Below are 15,039 nucleotides of genomic sequence, written 5' to 3' on the forward strand. Positions count from 1 at the left end.
AAAATATCTATTAATTCAAACCATAATTAAACGATAAAATATAGTTTTAATGCATTTCTCTGGAGCCAATTGACACCTTTGCAATTAGACCAATGTCTACGATACTAACCCTCACTCATACTCTATATGTCAGCTTATTAGCCTGTGTTTCACTCTGTTGTAGTGTAATGTTTTGTAAATGCATTTGTCTACCAAAGTATATTTGTACTGTCCGTGTTGTATTGTTTGCCTTTGCACTGTCTCATCTTTGTACTGTCTGTATAAGCTTGCGCACACTCACGTTATGGTTTGTCCATTGTACTGTACATAGTCCTTCATCTTCATGTAGCTTCATGGTCAAGGAGGAATATCTGTCAAATAAATAAATAAATGAATGAACAGATGTTTACTTTATCCCAGTTACAAGCAACGTAGACAGCATACACATTTATATCACATATAAATGTATATCAGCATATCACATTTACGAATAAAAGCACTGTTCATATTTTTGTAATGAAATTTAATTACTCAGTGGAGAAAAAATAGTGATTTCCAACAACATATTGTTACATTGCTTTGTAAATAACAATAATAATATATATATATTAACATCAATAAATATATTGTATTATATATATATAGTATTAATATAATAATAATAATATAATAATAATAATAATAATAATAATAATAATAATAATAATAATAATATTGCTATTATGAAGTTATGAATAAAAACAAAAAGAAAATAAATCAATGCAGATTGATGCAGCTCTACTTGTTTATACTGGAAAGTCATGGAGATAGATAGATAGATAGATAGATAGATAGATAGATAGATAGATAGATAGATAGATAGATAGATAGATAGATAGATAGATAGATAGATAGATAGATAGATAGATAATTAGATCTGTCTAATTACCTCGGTCACGTGATTCTCACCCGTTAAAAGTTCTATATTTCAGATGGTTTTGAACGACAACATTAATACTGTAAAAACCGTGTAAAAACAGTAGCACGGACTGTTGACTAACTTCGGAAAATATCTCATCCAACGGACTTAAAGGTGAAATATCATCTAAAGGGTGAGTTTATTATTGTTACGTATGTTTGCGTCAACATCAGGTAACTAATGTCAGTTTGTCTACTTTTGTTCCAATTAGACGCCTTAAAAATGGCCAATACCGACAGCGAAGATGAAAACACTGCCGGCACCAACAAGCTGAAGAACTGCTGGTATTATATGCAGGTTAACAAGTTTCTGTTTCAAAGTCTGGCAGCTGTTGGTTTCGGTAAGTTATAAGGTATTAGTTAGTTTTTAACCTTTTCAGTTAACAGTGGTTTCCTTAGGCTGGAGGAGACGTTGCTAGGTAACGGTTTATCTCCGTTTAAATGGCTGAAATCTGAATTAAATGTAAATTTAAAAAAAAAAAAATTAAATAAAAACGTTGTTAATGTTAATTTTTTTTTTTTTTTTTTTTTAAATAGTTAAAAACAATACTTTTGACGTCAGTTCAGGAAAACATTAAATATAAAACTATAATCTAATAATAGCGTTTATGCTGTTTTGATTAATACTTTATTAGCGTTTGCTGACAGATATCGTATCGTAAATAAACAAATGAATAAACACATAAATGCTCCAGCCCAATATTTCTTTCCATTGAACTAGTTTATTGTCTTATCTCAGGTGTTGCCCTCGGCCTTATTGTGAAGGTGTTTGTGCGCGTGACAGAGCTCCAGAAGATGTACATCGGTTTCCCGGGAGAAATACTCATGCGGATGCTTCAAGTGATTGCGGTTCCTCTCATTGTGACGAGCGTGATAACAGGTGAGCTGCTCTTCTCTGTTTTTTAAGTTTCAAGTCACGTGTACAACGTCACCTAAACAGACGGCGTTTAACCACTGAGCTATTGATCATACGGTTCATCTCCATTCATCTTAACACCTAAAGCTGCCTTCGTTTTCAGTTTGTGTCTGATGGTGGACTCACAAATTTCCAAGCCTGCACACTGTAGAGTCAGTAGAAACATTACAGTTTGTGTAGTTTGTGCATCCCAGGGGGTGGGTAGTGACAGTTGCTTTATTACAAGTATGAAATGTTGATAAAGAACATACACTTTAATTTGAAAACTATATCATATTTCTGCACATCTCACAGTTTGGCAATGACACATATTGTGGTCATGTTCAGTGTAACGATAATAAAGTTCTTCTTGATCTTGTTCTATTTGCTAGTCAAGCTAGTTAATCTATAAATGATCTTCATAGAAGACACACCTGACTTGTGAGTTACTGGTGATTTAACTTTGTAACCTTTCCATGAAACAGCCGGGATATAAACTAATATATAAATATATATCCGACCTCACTCTCCCCTACACTTATATGTTGTGTTGTTTTTTTGTGTTTTTAAATTAGGCGTTTCTGGTTTAAGTGTTGAAACCTCCAGGAAAATCGGCACCCGTGCAGCAATTTATATCGTCGGCACCACATTTATTTCTGTGTTGATAGGTAAGACAAACATTTTGCCTTTTCGAGCATTTATTAACATGGAAACATTAATGGAAACTGTATTGTTGCGTCTTACGTCCAACCTGTGCCCATGTAGGAATGGCTTTGGTCATTATAATCCAACCGGGAGCTGCTTATGCCGTCAGAATTACTGACGAGGAAGAGGACGTCTTCTCGACTGCCGATGCCTTGCTGGATCTAGTAAGGTGAGAAAGAAAGTGTTTATTCACACGGGATCTTAAGTTTCTCTAACTACGCGTTGTTATTTGAAACTTTACATCAGTCCAGTTAATCCTAGTTTATGAAAAGGAGAAATTATTCTTTAGTTTCTTGTATTTTTTGTCCAGCATGTATGGCTTAGAAGCTAGACCATTTCCAAACAATTAATTATGCTGTAAGCAAGTAATGAAAGTAATATACGTAATAAAGACCTGCTGGGCCCATGAAATGGTTTTGGTGGACGTAATGTGATGATGGACAGAAGAGTTGAACATTTCTTCACTGTGTGCAGAAACATGGCCCCAGAAAACCTGATCCAGGCTTGCTTCCAGCAGGTGTGCTTTTCATATAGTCACACCACTCATTTTCTCACTATTCCTGATTTATTGATTAGGTGAACACCAATGATTTGTTTTCATTATAGTACAAGACTGAACACGTTGAAGAACAACTTGAACATGAGGGAAATTTGACCCTTGCGATGGTAAATATTTTTTCCTCACCTCTTAAGCTACCTCGTAAAGTTTGAATTCGCTCTCAAGCCATTATTGTTTGCCGTGTTTGTCCAGAATACGACACAACCAGCGCAGAAGGGCCATTACATTGAAGGGACCAACATGCTGGGCTTGATCGTTTGGTCTTTCATTTTTGGCCTCGCCCTCAACGCGATTGGAGAGAAAGGGAGCGCCCTCGTGGAGGTTCTCACCGTCCTCAACGAGGCCACAAAGGCCGTGGTCAATTTGATACTGGGGTAAACTGAAACGGCGAACTATACACTATCTGATCACTGACTGCTAAAGTGCAAAGTGTTTACTCTGCTCACCCTGAAATTGTAAAACAATCCCTTTCGGTCTCTGCCTGGTGAATAATCTTAAATGGTTATTAGGTCGTTGTTCGAGGATGATAAATAGATGTTTTCCCTTTCAGCTACCTGCCACTGGGGGTGCTGTTCTTGGTTGCAAGCAACGTAGTTGAGGTCCATGACTGGGAAACCACCTACAGGCTTGGGAAGTTCATGTTAGTGGTTGTAACTGGGTACGTTCACCTTTAGAGAGAAACAGAGAAATGAGCCATGCGGCTGAATTCATCAGTAAATCCAGGAACCTGTGTCGGTTGACGTTTAACATCACATTTTAAGAAGGAGAGACTTATTATTTCTTCTTTGCCTCCTTCCTCGTCTTTCATATAATCAGTACGTTTGTATATTTGTTCTTTGTTTCAGGCTCATTTTGCAGGCTTTAATTGTTCTGCCACTGATCTACTTTTTGTTTGTGAGACAAAACCCTTATGCAGTCATGAAAGGTGCCTCACCTGCCTTACTGACTGCGGTGCTCATCTCCTCCAGGTAACATGTCATCACAGGGCAGCACCGCAGAGGCCTACGTCTACATTTCAAAGCGCATTTACAGTTTATGGTTTTTGATGTGTTTTTTTACCGCACTAACAAAAGATTTGCTGCCTCTCGTAGCGCTGCCACGCTGCCGCTCACGTTCCGCTGCTGTGAGGAAAGGCTGCACATCGACAGGCGAATCACCCGCTTCATGCTGCCCATCGCGACCAACATCAACATGACGGGAACGTCCCTCTACGAGGTGGTCGCAACCATCTTCGTCGCCCAGCTCAACGATATATTTCTGGACTTGACCCAGTTAATTACTATTTCGTGAGTCGGCCTCTCTGTTCTTCAGGAAGTTTTACTAGCGTTGGGGAAGTAAAGAAAAATATATGAGACTTTGTATGTTGCAGCGTGATGTCAGCAGTCACCAGCATCGGAGCAGCCGGGATCCCAGCTACCGGGGCAGTGACCACTCTGTTCGTGTTGACTGCCGTCGGCATACCCGCGAAGGAGGCCTCCATCCTGGTGGTCATAGAGTGGCTGCTGTAAGTTGAACCTGTCGCCACAAAAGAACCAATAAGTCACGGCCACGTACTGCGCTGTGCTCTAATCAATACCTATTTCAATACCTTTTAAAACTTAAAGGTGCTCTGTTGAGTTTCTTATGATCAGTTGTGCTACCGAGCTGTATTTTGGTGGAGGTGGAGAGAAACCATAGACGGACGTTGCCACATTGACATTAGTCATTGGTTTCATACGCTAATGCTTTGAAGCCTTAAGTTTGGTTCAGACAAACGTGAGGAGCTGTGCAGGTCGGACTTTTACGCACAGTCGATGTTAGTCTACAGAAGCACTCGTTAGCTGGCTTGATTAGCAGGGTACATATGTAGCTCATGATATTAATAGAGAGGACAATTGCCATCACTTCATTATCACAAGGAAAAAACACAGCTCATGTGATGTATTGTACACATTGTACATAATATTATAACTGCACACAAACTGGACACCATTAACCAAAGAAATCCCAACGATCTGTCAGCACATTTAATAGAGGAACAAACCATAATTACACTGAACCGAGAACCGATTAAAACATGCCAACAAGCATCCTCCCTGTCTGAGGAAAATGCCTACTAGAAATAATGAGGAAATAATTATAACAGAGTTGAATCAAAACATTTGAAACGAGTTATTGCTGAATGACCCTGGTGGCCTGGCTCCACCCAGCGGCTTGTCAGTCACATCGGACCTCACATCTCAGGGAAACCAGACTCTCCCTCAAACGTTCTTGTCCTTGAGGCTTAACATCTCCTTAATTATGTAACACCTGTGAAAAGGAAGTCAGTGTAACAGTTGGCATCATAAGGACGGCAGGGAAAACACTGACTTAGTGTTTCAAGTGAGAAGTTCGTTGATTCGTTGAAGATTTTTGAATGGGATTCTAACCCAGTGACCCTCAGTGGTTTTATACTTTGCTACTACAGTTCAGAGTCGGTGGCTACGTCCGTCTTTTATTAGGCCTGTGTGAGAAACACTGAATGTAAATATAGCTTTTGTTCTTTTTTAAATATATGAAACTCAGCAGGGCGCCTTTCAGAAATGACTTCAGTGACGACTCAATGTCTATTTATGTGTGAACACATACACAACAAAAATATGTCTTAGACTGAATCTTAGTCTTAGACACATTTATGCAGTTTAGACTGAGTGTGGAGTATCTGATGATGCCAACGTCAGCTGACATAATTCAGACGAGATTTCCTAACTGAGGAACATTGTGTAATGTCTGCGTCTATGATTCATGTGTGTTTTTTGGCCTTTAAGCGACCGCTGCAATACTGTGGTCAACGTCCTGGGAGACTGCATGGGCGTGGCCCTCGTCTATCAGCTGTCACGTAAAGAACTGGAGACGGGGTAAGTTTCTAAATGACTCTTTTTAACCCTGAAGGGTCACTGTGGACATTTTGGGGTTCTTCTAATTTAATCATCTCTGCATTTCCTATAGAGAAAGACTGACCCGTGTTGTGATCTGTGTGTATCGTGTGTGTCCCTTCAGCAGTATAGATCTAGTTAATGAGGTTGTTAACACTGTGTCTTTGTGTTGTAAACCTTGGTAGTGATTCATTGTAACTGGACTGAAGACTCAGTATGGAGCACGGAGAATAAAACAAGCTAAAAACAAGAGCAACTGAACTTGTTAGAGTTTTCTTGAAGCCTTAAATTTATCAGGAGCATCTCTGAGTATCCACCTGAAACTCACATGACTCGGGTCTGTTAACAACCAGATAATAGTGACCGTAAATGAGCAGAGTGTACTAATAAAGATAAATGAATCTAAAAAAAAATCCTAATGCCTAATGTCCACATTTTACTTTGTCTGGTGTTTGTCTGGCGACAGCGAGCCTGATGTCGTCTCCCCGAGCCAGATCCACGTTGACATCAGCAGCCTGGGCTCCATTGAGGGAACCCTCCAGACCGCTGAAGAGCCCTCACACCAGGACAGTGATGACGACTATTTGTAACACACACAACAGTGTGAACAAATTGTTCAAGTTTGTTTTTTACATTACCTGTTTGAAATAAAGCTTTCATTCAATCATCCATTTGTGCAGCGTTTTCATGGATTTTCACTGATGCTTTAACGGACGTACGGCGTTCACTGGACCTTGTGTGTTGTAGTTACTGTAGTTGTTTTAACTGTGTGTGTACAATGCACTTATCAATTTAAATTGAAATAAAGTGTAGAAGTCATGCATGCCATGTTTAATCTGTTTCCCACGCATTTAAATACTTACATGTAGAAGGAGGCTGATCCTGAACAGCAGGAACTCTGCAGACGTCCCGTCTGTGCAAACACAGGATAAAGGAGAGAAAGTAAGAAAGCAGCAGGATGACAGATATTTGTTTTTGAATACCATACAGGCTTTACAGTTATGGTATTTTCCAGATATAAGCTTAATCTGAAGTAAATCTAAAATGAAAATGAATTAGCAGTTGCAGAATCAGATATGTGTCGTGGAGTAAAAAGGAAAAATAAAGTTGAAAACCTCTAACAATTTGGAGGTTTATTACGCGCCATTGTTTGTCCTGAACTGTTTCCTGAACTATTTCACCGGAATATAAAATGTCCCTCAGATGATTTCACCCTTACAGGTGTAGTGCTGGGTACATGAGGCCTCGTGATACTGTATCGGTACTATTTCACTGTGTTGCTCAATACTGACACCTGCTGGATTTTAAACATCATTACAGAGACTCTTAGTATATACAATTACATTGTTAAAGTTATTGTATATTATTTCGTATACTATATTATTACATATCTTAATTGAAACTTTAAATGTCTTTGATGTTTTTAAAATATACAGTCAATAAATAACGAGTGTCATATATATATTATATTTTATTCAAAACAAAAAAGTTGTTCCAGTGTCTTGAAATTTAGGCGATTACGTGTTTTTGAAGCAAGTTCTCGACCTTTAGAAAACACCCGCTCACATGGCACTGATGAGGCTGATGTGCATAGAAATTCTAGGGACAGTCGGAAGAGGTTTCGATATGTGTTGGTTGTCCCAATATTTTACAGGATCATGGGGTCCTGGGAATATTGCTTTCTCTCTGGACCGCAAATATGGCAGCGGCTGTGGCGTTGGCTATTTAAAAAACAACAAACTGGCATTTTAGTTTTAGTCATCAATTAAAAATCAGTACATGATTTGTAAGAACATAAATGCACAAATAAGCGTATAAAACGGAATAACATGTCTGAATATGTGTTCATTATTAATAAAGCGACCAACGTTGTAAAATGTATTACAGGTGTATTGCAATTGGTTTAAATGTTGACCAGCTCATAGTTTTTGTGCCCGAATGAAATTATCTTTGATATCGTTTTTATAAAGCGATTTTTTTTTTAGGTTTGAACCGTAAACCGTAGCTCACACGCAGGCGCACACGAACAGAGAAATAAAATGATTAGTGCGCTTTTTCAACATGTCTCTTCAAGTCATAAGATTCAAGTCTGAGTGAAATCACAGTCATTGGTGTTAAAGTTCAAGTCAAGATGTCACCAAATTAACGAGTGTTAGTTGCTATGGAAACGATCGATTTGAATTGCCTCAAATGTGGTGACGTCACGATTACGCAATGCAGTGGCAGGAACCGCGATTTTAAATAGAGGCTCTCTGGTGATGGCCTTCAACATCCTCTCTCATCCAGAGGACAAAGGGCCCCCGATGACCACGAGGAAGGAGGGAAGCCCGGATCTCAACACCTGCTGACCAGATGCCTCGGACACAGGCCGAAGCAACGCCATGTCAAACTGTTCCCCGGCCAAGAGACCCGATGGGCTCCCTCTGGAGTGTCAGCTCTTCCTGTTGTGTCTCCTGAAGGAGTCGGAGGATGTTGGCCGACAGAGGCCCTGTGTTTGTACAGGGTGCTCACTTTTTCTTTTTTTTAATCAGCTCTCCTCTGTTTTGAGGAGAACTGATTAAAGTCTCCAGAGGTCAATACAGAACCTCACAACACTTAGTGTTGATTGGAGCGGGCCCATCGCATTTACTCACATAGCCCACATTAGGTGCAGTCTTGAAGTACCTTTTCTACTGATTTATTTATTTTCACGCTGTCCCCCGTGCTCCACTGGGAGAATCAAACCACGTAATAATCTACATGATTCCAGCATACAGGCAGAAACTATGTAAACCTGCTGTAAAGCCCTGTGAAGCTCTGTCTGGAGGCTCTTCAGGAACATCACCAACCATAAGCCCCAACCCCCCCCACTCTGTGAACGACACGCCTGGCCAACAACCTGAATAAATACTTCTGCCATTTTGAAAGACAATTAACTTCATCCTGGAGAATGATGTTAAGAGACACTGTTTGAAGGCTGCTGGACCAGATGCTGTGTCTCCATCCATCCTGAGACACTGTACTGATGAGCTGTCTTCGGTGATCACAGATATCCTCAATATCTCACTGAGGTCATGTCATGTACTAGCTTGGTTCAAGGCCTCGACCACCATCCCAGTCCCCAAAAAGCCAAGAACCCCTGGACTCCTTCGACACGACCGTTCCACCACCACTGCAGGACAAACTCTCCCAGCTGAACGTGCAGGTGGATCACAGACGTCCAGTCTGTCAGGCTCCTGACGTTTGCGGATGACCACCCTCATTGGGCTCATCTATGATGGGGATGAGACCCCAGGGACCCCAGCTACCCGGGGCATGGACCACTCTGTTTGTTGTGACGGATGTTTGTTTAGATGTTAAGTTCATTGTAACGGGACTAAAGGCTCCGCCTGTTCCTGTGGAGCCTGGAGGATATTTAAAACAAAGCTAAAGCAAGAGCAACTGAACTTATAACAAGTAGCTTCTTATGTTTTAAAAAGACTGGTGGGGAGGTTGACATTTATCAGGAGCATCTCTCGGTGTCCATCTGAAACCAGATAATCATCCTTTCTGGGTATATGAGCAGAGTGCACCAATGAATCTAAATCACCGCTGAAGAGGTCCCCTCACACCAGAATAGTGATGACTGTAATTTGTAACACACACAACAGTGTGTGTACTAGTTTGACTTATTTGTTGCCATGAATTTCCACTAAGATGCTTTAACAGACGTACGGCACTTAGTGAACCTCATGTGTTGTAGTTACTGTAGCTGTTTCAACTGTGTGTGTAACAAGCTGCACTTATCAATTTAAATTGAAATACAGTGTAGAAGTCATGCATGCAGTGTTATATCTCTTTCTCACGTGTTTAAATACTTACATGTAGAAGGAGGCTGATCCTGAACAGCAGGAACTCTGCAGACGTCCTGTCCTTTTACAGATCAGACCTACACAGTTCTTCTTTGGCTTAAAAATAAGTTTTAAATGCTTGTTGTCTGTGATAAAATGACAAAAAACAGCACAATAGTAGAATGTATGTGGTTCAAATATAATATTTTAAAGAGAAAATGCAGTACCAACCTCCCCGTTATATTGCAGTGATATGGCCTAACTTTTACTGTTGGTGTTATTGTGGTTAAGAAAGAGTTTGTTAGCATACTTTTTTCTTCTGGCAAACTAAAATTGCAGGTTTCAATCAACTACTCCCCACAGATTAGATCGGAGCTGTTGTACTGTTGTTTAGCTTTTGGTAGGTGCTGATGTTAAAGCCGAAATGTAAAAGACTAATACTGCCTGTAAGCTAAATATATTTGGCTTAGAAGGACCACAGGTCAAAGCAGACTCCAGCCACTAGCTGTGATTGAGAAAGTCAAGCACAAAAAAGTAATTTACAACATTAATCTGAAATACATCTTAAATTAAAATGAACTAGCAATTGCAGAATCCGATATGCGTCGTGGAGCAAAAAGGAAAAATAAAACACTCGACAAATTACGTGTGTTTACTGAACTTTGACTGTGGGGGGCAGCATTTCCCATCTCAGAGAACAATCTACCGGAATATCAACCGTAGAAGAAGTCCATTAACTTCCGGATAACTCAAATATTAGCCGCAACTTTAAAATGGCCTTAAGATGATTTCACCGTTAAAAAAAAAAAACACACACACTCTTAACTCGTTTTTCTTTTTGATATCCGAAGCAGACGTCGGACTCTGAGCGGTGAGTCGGAAAACGCTGGTGAATATTTACCTCAGAGGACGCGCGTGTGTGAAACTATTAGCTCTGGTACTAGCTGAGAGCTCTTCCTCTCTTTCTCCCTCCATCAGAGCCCGAGGATGAAGGTGAAGATCCGGCAGTGGAGCGGAGTGGCCTCCTGGTTGTGGGTGGCCAATGATGAAAACTGTGGGATCTGCAGGATGCCCTTCAATGGCTGCTGTCCTGACTGTGAGTGAGCAGCTTCATATGCTCTTAAACATGTGTCCTACGTTTGTAATGAGTGAGCTGTTTTTTTTTTCAGCAACACACGTCAACATCATGAGGATGCATATTAAAATTAATACGCTGTTTTGTCACTGGTCCTGGACCTTTTCACTGCCTACGTCATTGTGGCGTCACAGTGTTGGCTGGAGGCAAAAACAGAGGGAAACTGGAGGCGGACACTGTCACTTATAACCAAGAAAATGTCGCCTTGCTGTATTTTTTTGGGACCAAAACTGAAAAATCAAAAACACTAACTTGAAGTTTTATCACTTACCAGCCATTGCCAGCTTTGGTTTGGCTTTGGTGAGTCGAAGAAAGGACTGTAGTGAGACAATCAACAACGTGCACACTTCAAATCAGTTCAGATTAATTTGCGTCACCAGTTTCAGCCTGGAAAACGTTACGGGTTAGACCAGAGGTGTCAAACATAAGGCCCGGGGGCCAAAACCGGCCCGCCAGAGGGTCCAATCTGGCCCGTGGGATGAATTTGCAAAAATTACACTGAAGATATCAGCTGAAAATATTTGATAAAATAAGAAATTGCACTTGCACCGTGCACTTCTTGAGAAATTCACAGTTGTTCATCACATGTAGCTGTACTTTTCTGCACTAAAGCAAAGGGAAACATTTGGAGTTGTCGTTATTTACCAGTTAACAAGCTATTGTGTTACTGGTCCGGCCCCATTGAGATCAAATTTGGCTAAATGTGGCCCCTGAACTAAAATGACTTTGACACGCCTGGGTTAGACTAAATTGTGACTGAAATTACCTTATGTTAATCATTATTTTGGGGGATTTTTGTTACATGTTAATGCTAACCGCTAGGTACTGCATTAACATTAGTTGCTGTTTCAGGTGTGGTTAAGCAGCAGTTGCATTTGCTACCTTACCCTCCACAGTGGCTCCACTTACTTCTTCATTCATTTTAAAATATCACTCTCGGTCTCAGGGGAAGTGAGTGTATTTGTATGTTCTCTAAAATATGCGTTTCCTCGTCCATTCATGCTAAAAACAGTCCATTGAAATTTGCTAACCACCTTTTACAAGCTATAGCGTTTGAGATGTGTTGCATCCAATTAACCCCGCCCCACAAAAAAAAAAAACATCACATTGTTTACAAACAGTGACGGGGTCTGTTCTCTGCGCTGCCCGACTCTCAGCGCAATTTGTAAATGTCAGACTTGTTTTGCAGGCAAAGTGCCCGGGGACGACTGCCCGCTGGTCTGGGGTCAGTGCTCCCACTGTTTCCACATGCACTGCATCCTGAAGTGGCTGAACTCCCAGCAGGTCCAGCAGCAGTGCCCCATGTGTCGCCAGGAGTGGAAGTTTAAAGAGTGAAGCTGCGTGCATTCAGATGCCTGTTCTCTTTTCTATCAGCTGTAAATACCTGTTTTTGTACCTCTGCGATTCTAATGCGGATTCTGACCGTGTGATTAAATGAATAATAATAATAATACAAAAAAAAATACTCAGTGTGCACTGTGTGACTCTTGCTTTTTACATCGATTAAATTGAGGCAAAGGCAGAAAAAGTTATGAACTTTATTTAAAAAAATAGTAGAAAAATTCACTTAAAAAAAACAAATGAGTACAGTTAAAGTGATAAACAGGCAAGAAGACACAAAACAAGATATCAACAAGGCAGAAAACAAGTCTGTTCACGGTTCACCATCGTTCACCTACATTATTTGTAGCAAACCAGTGGGTGCAAAAGCTTCGTGTGAACATGTTGGTCTATTGTCTCTCTATTGGGAGCTGAACTGGTTTACAACAAACCGTACAATGAAATCCAAACGTGCTGTAGCTTGTCGGAGGCAGACTGGTGTCTTCTGAGTCTGGCTGCGACAGGCTAGTCATCAACCAACAAGTCAATGGTTTCACATCATTCAGAATGCCACTCACTTAAAGCTAAAGAAAAGCTAACTACTAGCGCAGTTCTCCGTGGTATAAAAGGGCTTAAATCCTGACAGGATGCAGTTCATCAACATTCACTCAGCTCAGAGGGCAGTCACCCGGCTCTGCCAGCCTTCCTCACACCGCACATCCTTAAAAATCACCATCTGGTTCGATGGTGGCCTTTCGCTGCTCGTTCCTACAGAGCAGTCGGACGACGACCGTGCGTCAGCTTCCAGGGGGGAGTTTTGAGGCTTTCGGGGGGCCCAGGCGGCCTCAGTCGTTCACAGCCAGCCCGAACAGCTCCAGCAGCTCCTTGTTGTCGGGCTCGATGAGGTCGGCCGGCTTCTCCCCGCTGTCGTTCTCCAGGTTGTAGTCGGCTCCCAGCGAGAGGAGGTAGCTAGTGGGAAACACAGGACAGACCCCCCGCTCAGTAAAAACTTAAATGCCTCAGTGTCGGGGAAGGTCAGAGGGGGGTGCAAGAATGTAGAAGACCGTCCAGATTCTCTTACATCTGTGGAAAGCTGTGTGTGTGTGTGTGATGGTATGTGCTGGCACAGAGCGAACATGTAACATCAGCTGAGTGACCTGGTGCAGCCAGACTCGATTCTTGTCAGAATGTGAGGCTGGTAGCAAACCAGATTTTATTTCGGGGCGTTTCACCAGAGTATAATAAGTTCGCAGCGGAAAAAACTTTCCACCACTGGACTTTGGGCTCCACTGGCAAACTTTTAAATCCCAAGTGAATAATCTTCTTTAGGCCTTTGTCAGTTAAAGTTACAGGAGCTCCTGAGTTTTTCTTTGAACATCATTCGTCATCTCTGTCAGTTCTGACAACAGTAAATAAGTCAGATGACTGATATTTTAACAGAACAACAAACCTCAGAAAATGGAAGAGACAAACTTTGGGCTCTGCTGCAGGAGCATAATCAGTTCCCAAGGTTGCAGCTAAAAATTTGGAGTTGTTCTGGCTTCCAGGCTATATGCTCTGATTGCATTCTCCTTACAAGCAGTAAAATGTTTCTCTAAAAGTGAAGCGTTTTAAAGCTCGACTGGTTTTGAGGAACTAAACTCAAAGCTGAAACCCCTCGGCTCAGTGCGTTTTTTTGCTTGCGCGGGAAAAGAGGCTCACCGTGCGATGTGCGGGAAGCCGTCGCTGCAGGCCATGTGCAGCGGCGTCCACCCCTCCTCGTCCCTCTGGTGGATGTCCGCCCCGTACTGGACGAGCAGCTTCACGCACTCCAGGTTCCCGGACAGGACGGCCTCGTGGATGGCTGCCATGCCTGCGCAGAGAGAGAGAGAGTCAGTGAGCAACCTCGACTAAAAAAAACAGAATCAGAAAAGTCTGCCCGACAGATCCACCGTTCACGTTTTCCTCTCACCGGAGTGGTAGATGGTGTCAAGGCTGACTCTTCTGGCCCGCATGAAACACCCGATCCTCTCCAGCTCGCCCTGTCGCACGCAGTCCTGGAAGACGACGTCGTTGGGGAAGTGGACGCTCCGCATCGGCTTCAGGGAAGACGAGCCCTTGCAGGGGACCGGGACGCCACAGTCCTGGCTGTAAGCTTTGATTCCCATGGTCTGGGACACGGGGCACTGGTAGTACTTCATCCTGGTGCTCTGCTTTCCTTGCAGCTCTTGCAGAAGCTTTTCAAAATTCAGCAGCGATCGACTTCTTTCGGTCCTCTTTGGTGTGGCTCTCTTGTTGCCGTCCAGTGGAGATGTTGCTCTGCCGCTCCAGCCGCTCTGCAGGTCCCTTTATACTCCCCCTCTGGCTATTTTAGGACCCAACACCTCAGAGCGGTGAGATTTGGAAGATGAGCGCCCCCCCCTCCCCTCCGACCGGGATCCACCCACTGACCTGTCACAAGATGGCTCATATCTCCAGACGTGACAGCCAGTAACCTCTGCCTCTGTTGTCACACCCTCACCCCACTTAAAGTTAGTGGTGACATCCCGCCAGCTGAGACCAGGGGGTGGGGGTAAGGGGGCTGGAAGCTTCGAGTAAACACCAGGCAGGATAGGAGTGGGTTTTACTGCTGTGTGGGTGCCATGCGTACGCTGTTGACCACCAACTGCACTGACACAAACAGTCAGGAATCGTCTGAATCAGCACGCGAGACGCCGTGTGGGACACGATCATTCCCAAATTCAACAGGTTGCATCATTCTGAATGAGCGAATGACCGTAAACTGAATGGTTTTACTTTCAGAGCTG

The 15,039-nt window shown here is 42.3% G+C and overlaps 3 protein-coding genes and 1 long non-coding RNA gene across 5 annotated transcripts; 2 read left to right on the forward strand and 2 right to left on the reverse strand.

Annotated features, from left to right (window-relative positions):
• Positions 1-918: 918 nt before the first annotated feature.
• LOC125004005 (excitatory amino acid transporter 3-like) lies at positions 919-6,658 on the forward strand. Of its 2 annotated transcripts, none has more exons than XM_047578314.1 (14): positions 919-1,070; positions 1,149-1,277; positions 1,676-1,816; positions 2,407-2,499; positions 2,597-2,705; positions 3,011-3,053; positions 3,143-3,202; positions 3,288-3,469; positions 3,646-3,753; positions 3,941-4,063; positions 4,187-4,381; positions 4,465-4,599; positions 5,882-5,971; positions 6,456-6,658. In XM_047578314.1, the coding sequence occupies exons 2-14, from the start codon at positions 1,160-1,162 to the stop codon at positions 6,577-6,579; spliced, it is 1,521 nt and encodes a 506-aa protein (XP_047434270.1). In that variant the 5' UTR covers positions 919-1,070; positions 1,149-1,159; the 3' UTR covers positions 6,580-6,658. The 2 variants fall into 2 exon arrangements, with proteins under 2 accessions (XP_047434270.1, XP_047434271.1); XM_047578315.1 differs by having other exon boundaries at positions 941-1,051.
• LOC125004009 lies at positions 4,497-9,943 on the reverse strand. The gene is made up of 3 exons (XR_007112302.1): positions 9,830-9,943; positions 6,853-6,902; positions 4,497-4,610 (listed from the first exon to the last, which is right to left on the reverse strand). It is a non-coding gene; the product is annotated as an uncharacterized LOC125004009 (long non-coding RNA).
• A 555-nt stretch (positions 9,944-10,498) lies between these two features.
• On the forward strand, positions 10,499-12,396 carry anapc11 (APC11 anaphase promoting complex subunit 11 homolog (yeast)). Its single transcript, XM_047575865.1, has 3 exons — positions 10,499-10,669; positions 10,777-10,894; positions 12,123-12,396. Exons 2-3 carry the CDS (start codon positions 10,786-10,788, stop codon positions 12,266-12,268), a joined length of 255 nt encoding a protein of 84 aa, XP_047431821.1. The 5' UTR covers positions 10,499-10,669; positions 10,777-10,785; the 3' UTR covers positions 12,269-12,396.
• Positions 12,397-12,457: 61 nt separating this feature from the next.
• ppp1r27b (protein phosphatase 1, regulatory subunit 27b) lies at positions 12,458-14,559 on the reverse strand. The gene is made up of 3 exons (XM_047575852.1): positions 14,205-14,559; positions 13,955-14,105; positions 12,458-13,222 (listed from the first exon to the last, which is right to left on the reverse strand). The coding sequence occupies exons 1-3, from the start codon at positions 14,431-14,433 to the stop codon at positions 13,099-13,101; spliced, it is 504 nt and encodes a 167-aa protein (XP_047431808.1). The 5' UTR covers positions 14,434-14,559; the 3' UTR covers positions 12,458-13,098.
• Between the last annotated feature and the right edge of the window lie 480 nt (positions 14,560-15,039).

Source organism: Mugil cephalus, chromosome 2 (genome assembly GCF_022458985.1).
Source record: "Mugil cephalus isolate CIBA_MC_2020 chromosome 2, CIBA_Mcephalus_1.1, whole genome shotgun sequence".
NCBI lineage: Eukaryota > Metazoa > Chordata > Actinopteri > Mugiliformes > Mugilidae > Mugil > Mugil cephalus.

Excerpts from the sequence above, each read along its gene's own strand:
- anapc11 (XM_047575865.1), top strand. The coding sequence starts at position 10,786 with ATGAAGGTGAAGATCCGGCAGTGGAGCGGAGTGGCCTCCTGGTTGTGG. Across the intron at positions 10,895-12,122 it reads CAATGGCTGCTGTCCTGACT|GCAAAGTGCCCGGGGACGAC; the intron begins GTGAGTGAGCAG and ends CTTGTTTTGCAG.
- ppp1r27b (XM_047575852.1), bottom strand. The coding sequence starts at position 14,433 with ATGAAGTACTACCAGTGCCCCGTGTCCCAGACCATGGGAATCAAAGCT. Across the intron at positions 14,106-14,204 it reads TGACACCATCTACCACTCCG|GCATGGCAGCCATCCACGAG; the intron begins GTGAGAGGAAAA and ends CTCTCTGCGCAG. Across the intron at positions 13,223-13,954 it reads GGCTTCCCGCACATCGCACG|CTACCTCCTCTCGCTGGGAG; the intron begins GTGAGCCTCTTT and ends GTTTCCCACTAG.
- LOC125004005 (XM_047578314.1), top strand. The coding sequence starts at position 1,160 with ATGGCCAATACCGACAGCGAAGATGAAAACACTGCCGGCACCAACAAG. Across the intron at positions 1,278-1,675 it reads TCTGGCAGCTGTTGGTTTCG|GTGTTGCCCTCGGCCTTATT; the intron begins GTAAGTTATAAG and ends GTCTTATCTCAG. Across the intron at positions 4,064-4,186 it reads GCGGTGCTCATCTCCTCCAG|CGCTGCCACGCTGCCGCTCA; the intron begins GTAACATGTCAT and ends TGCCTCTCGTAG.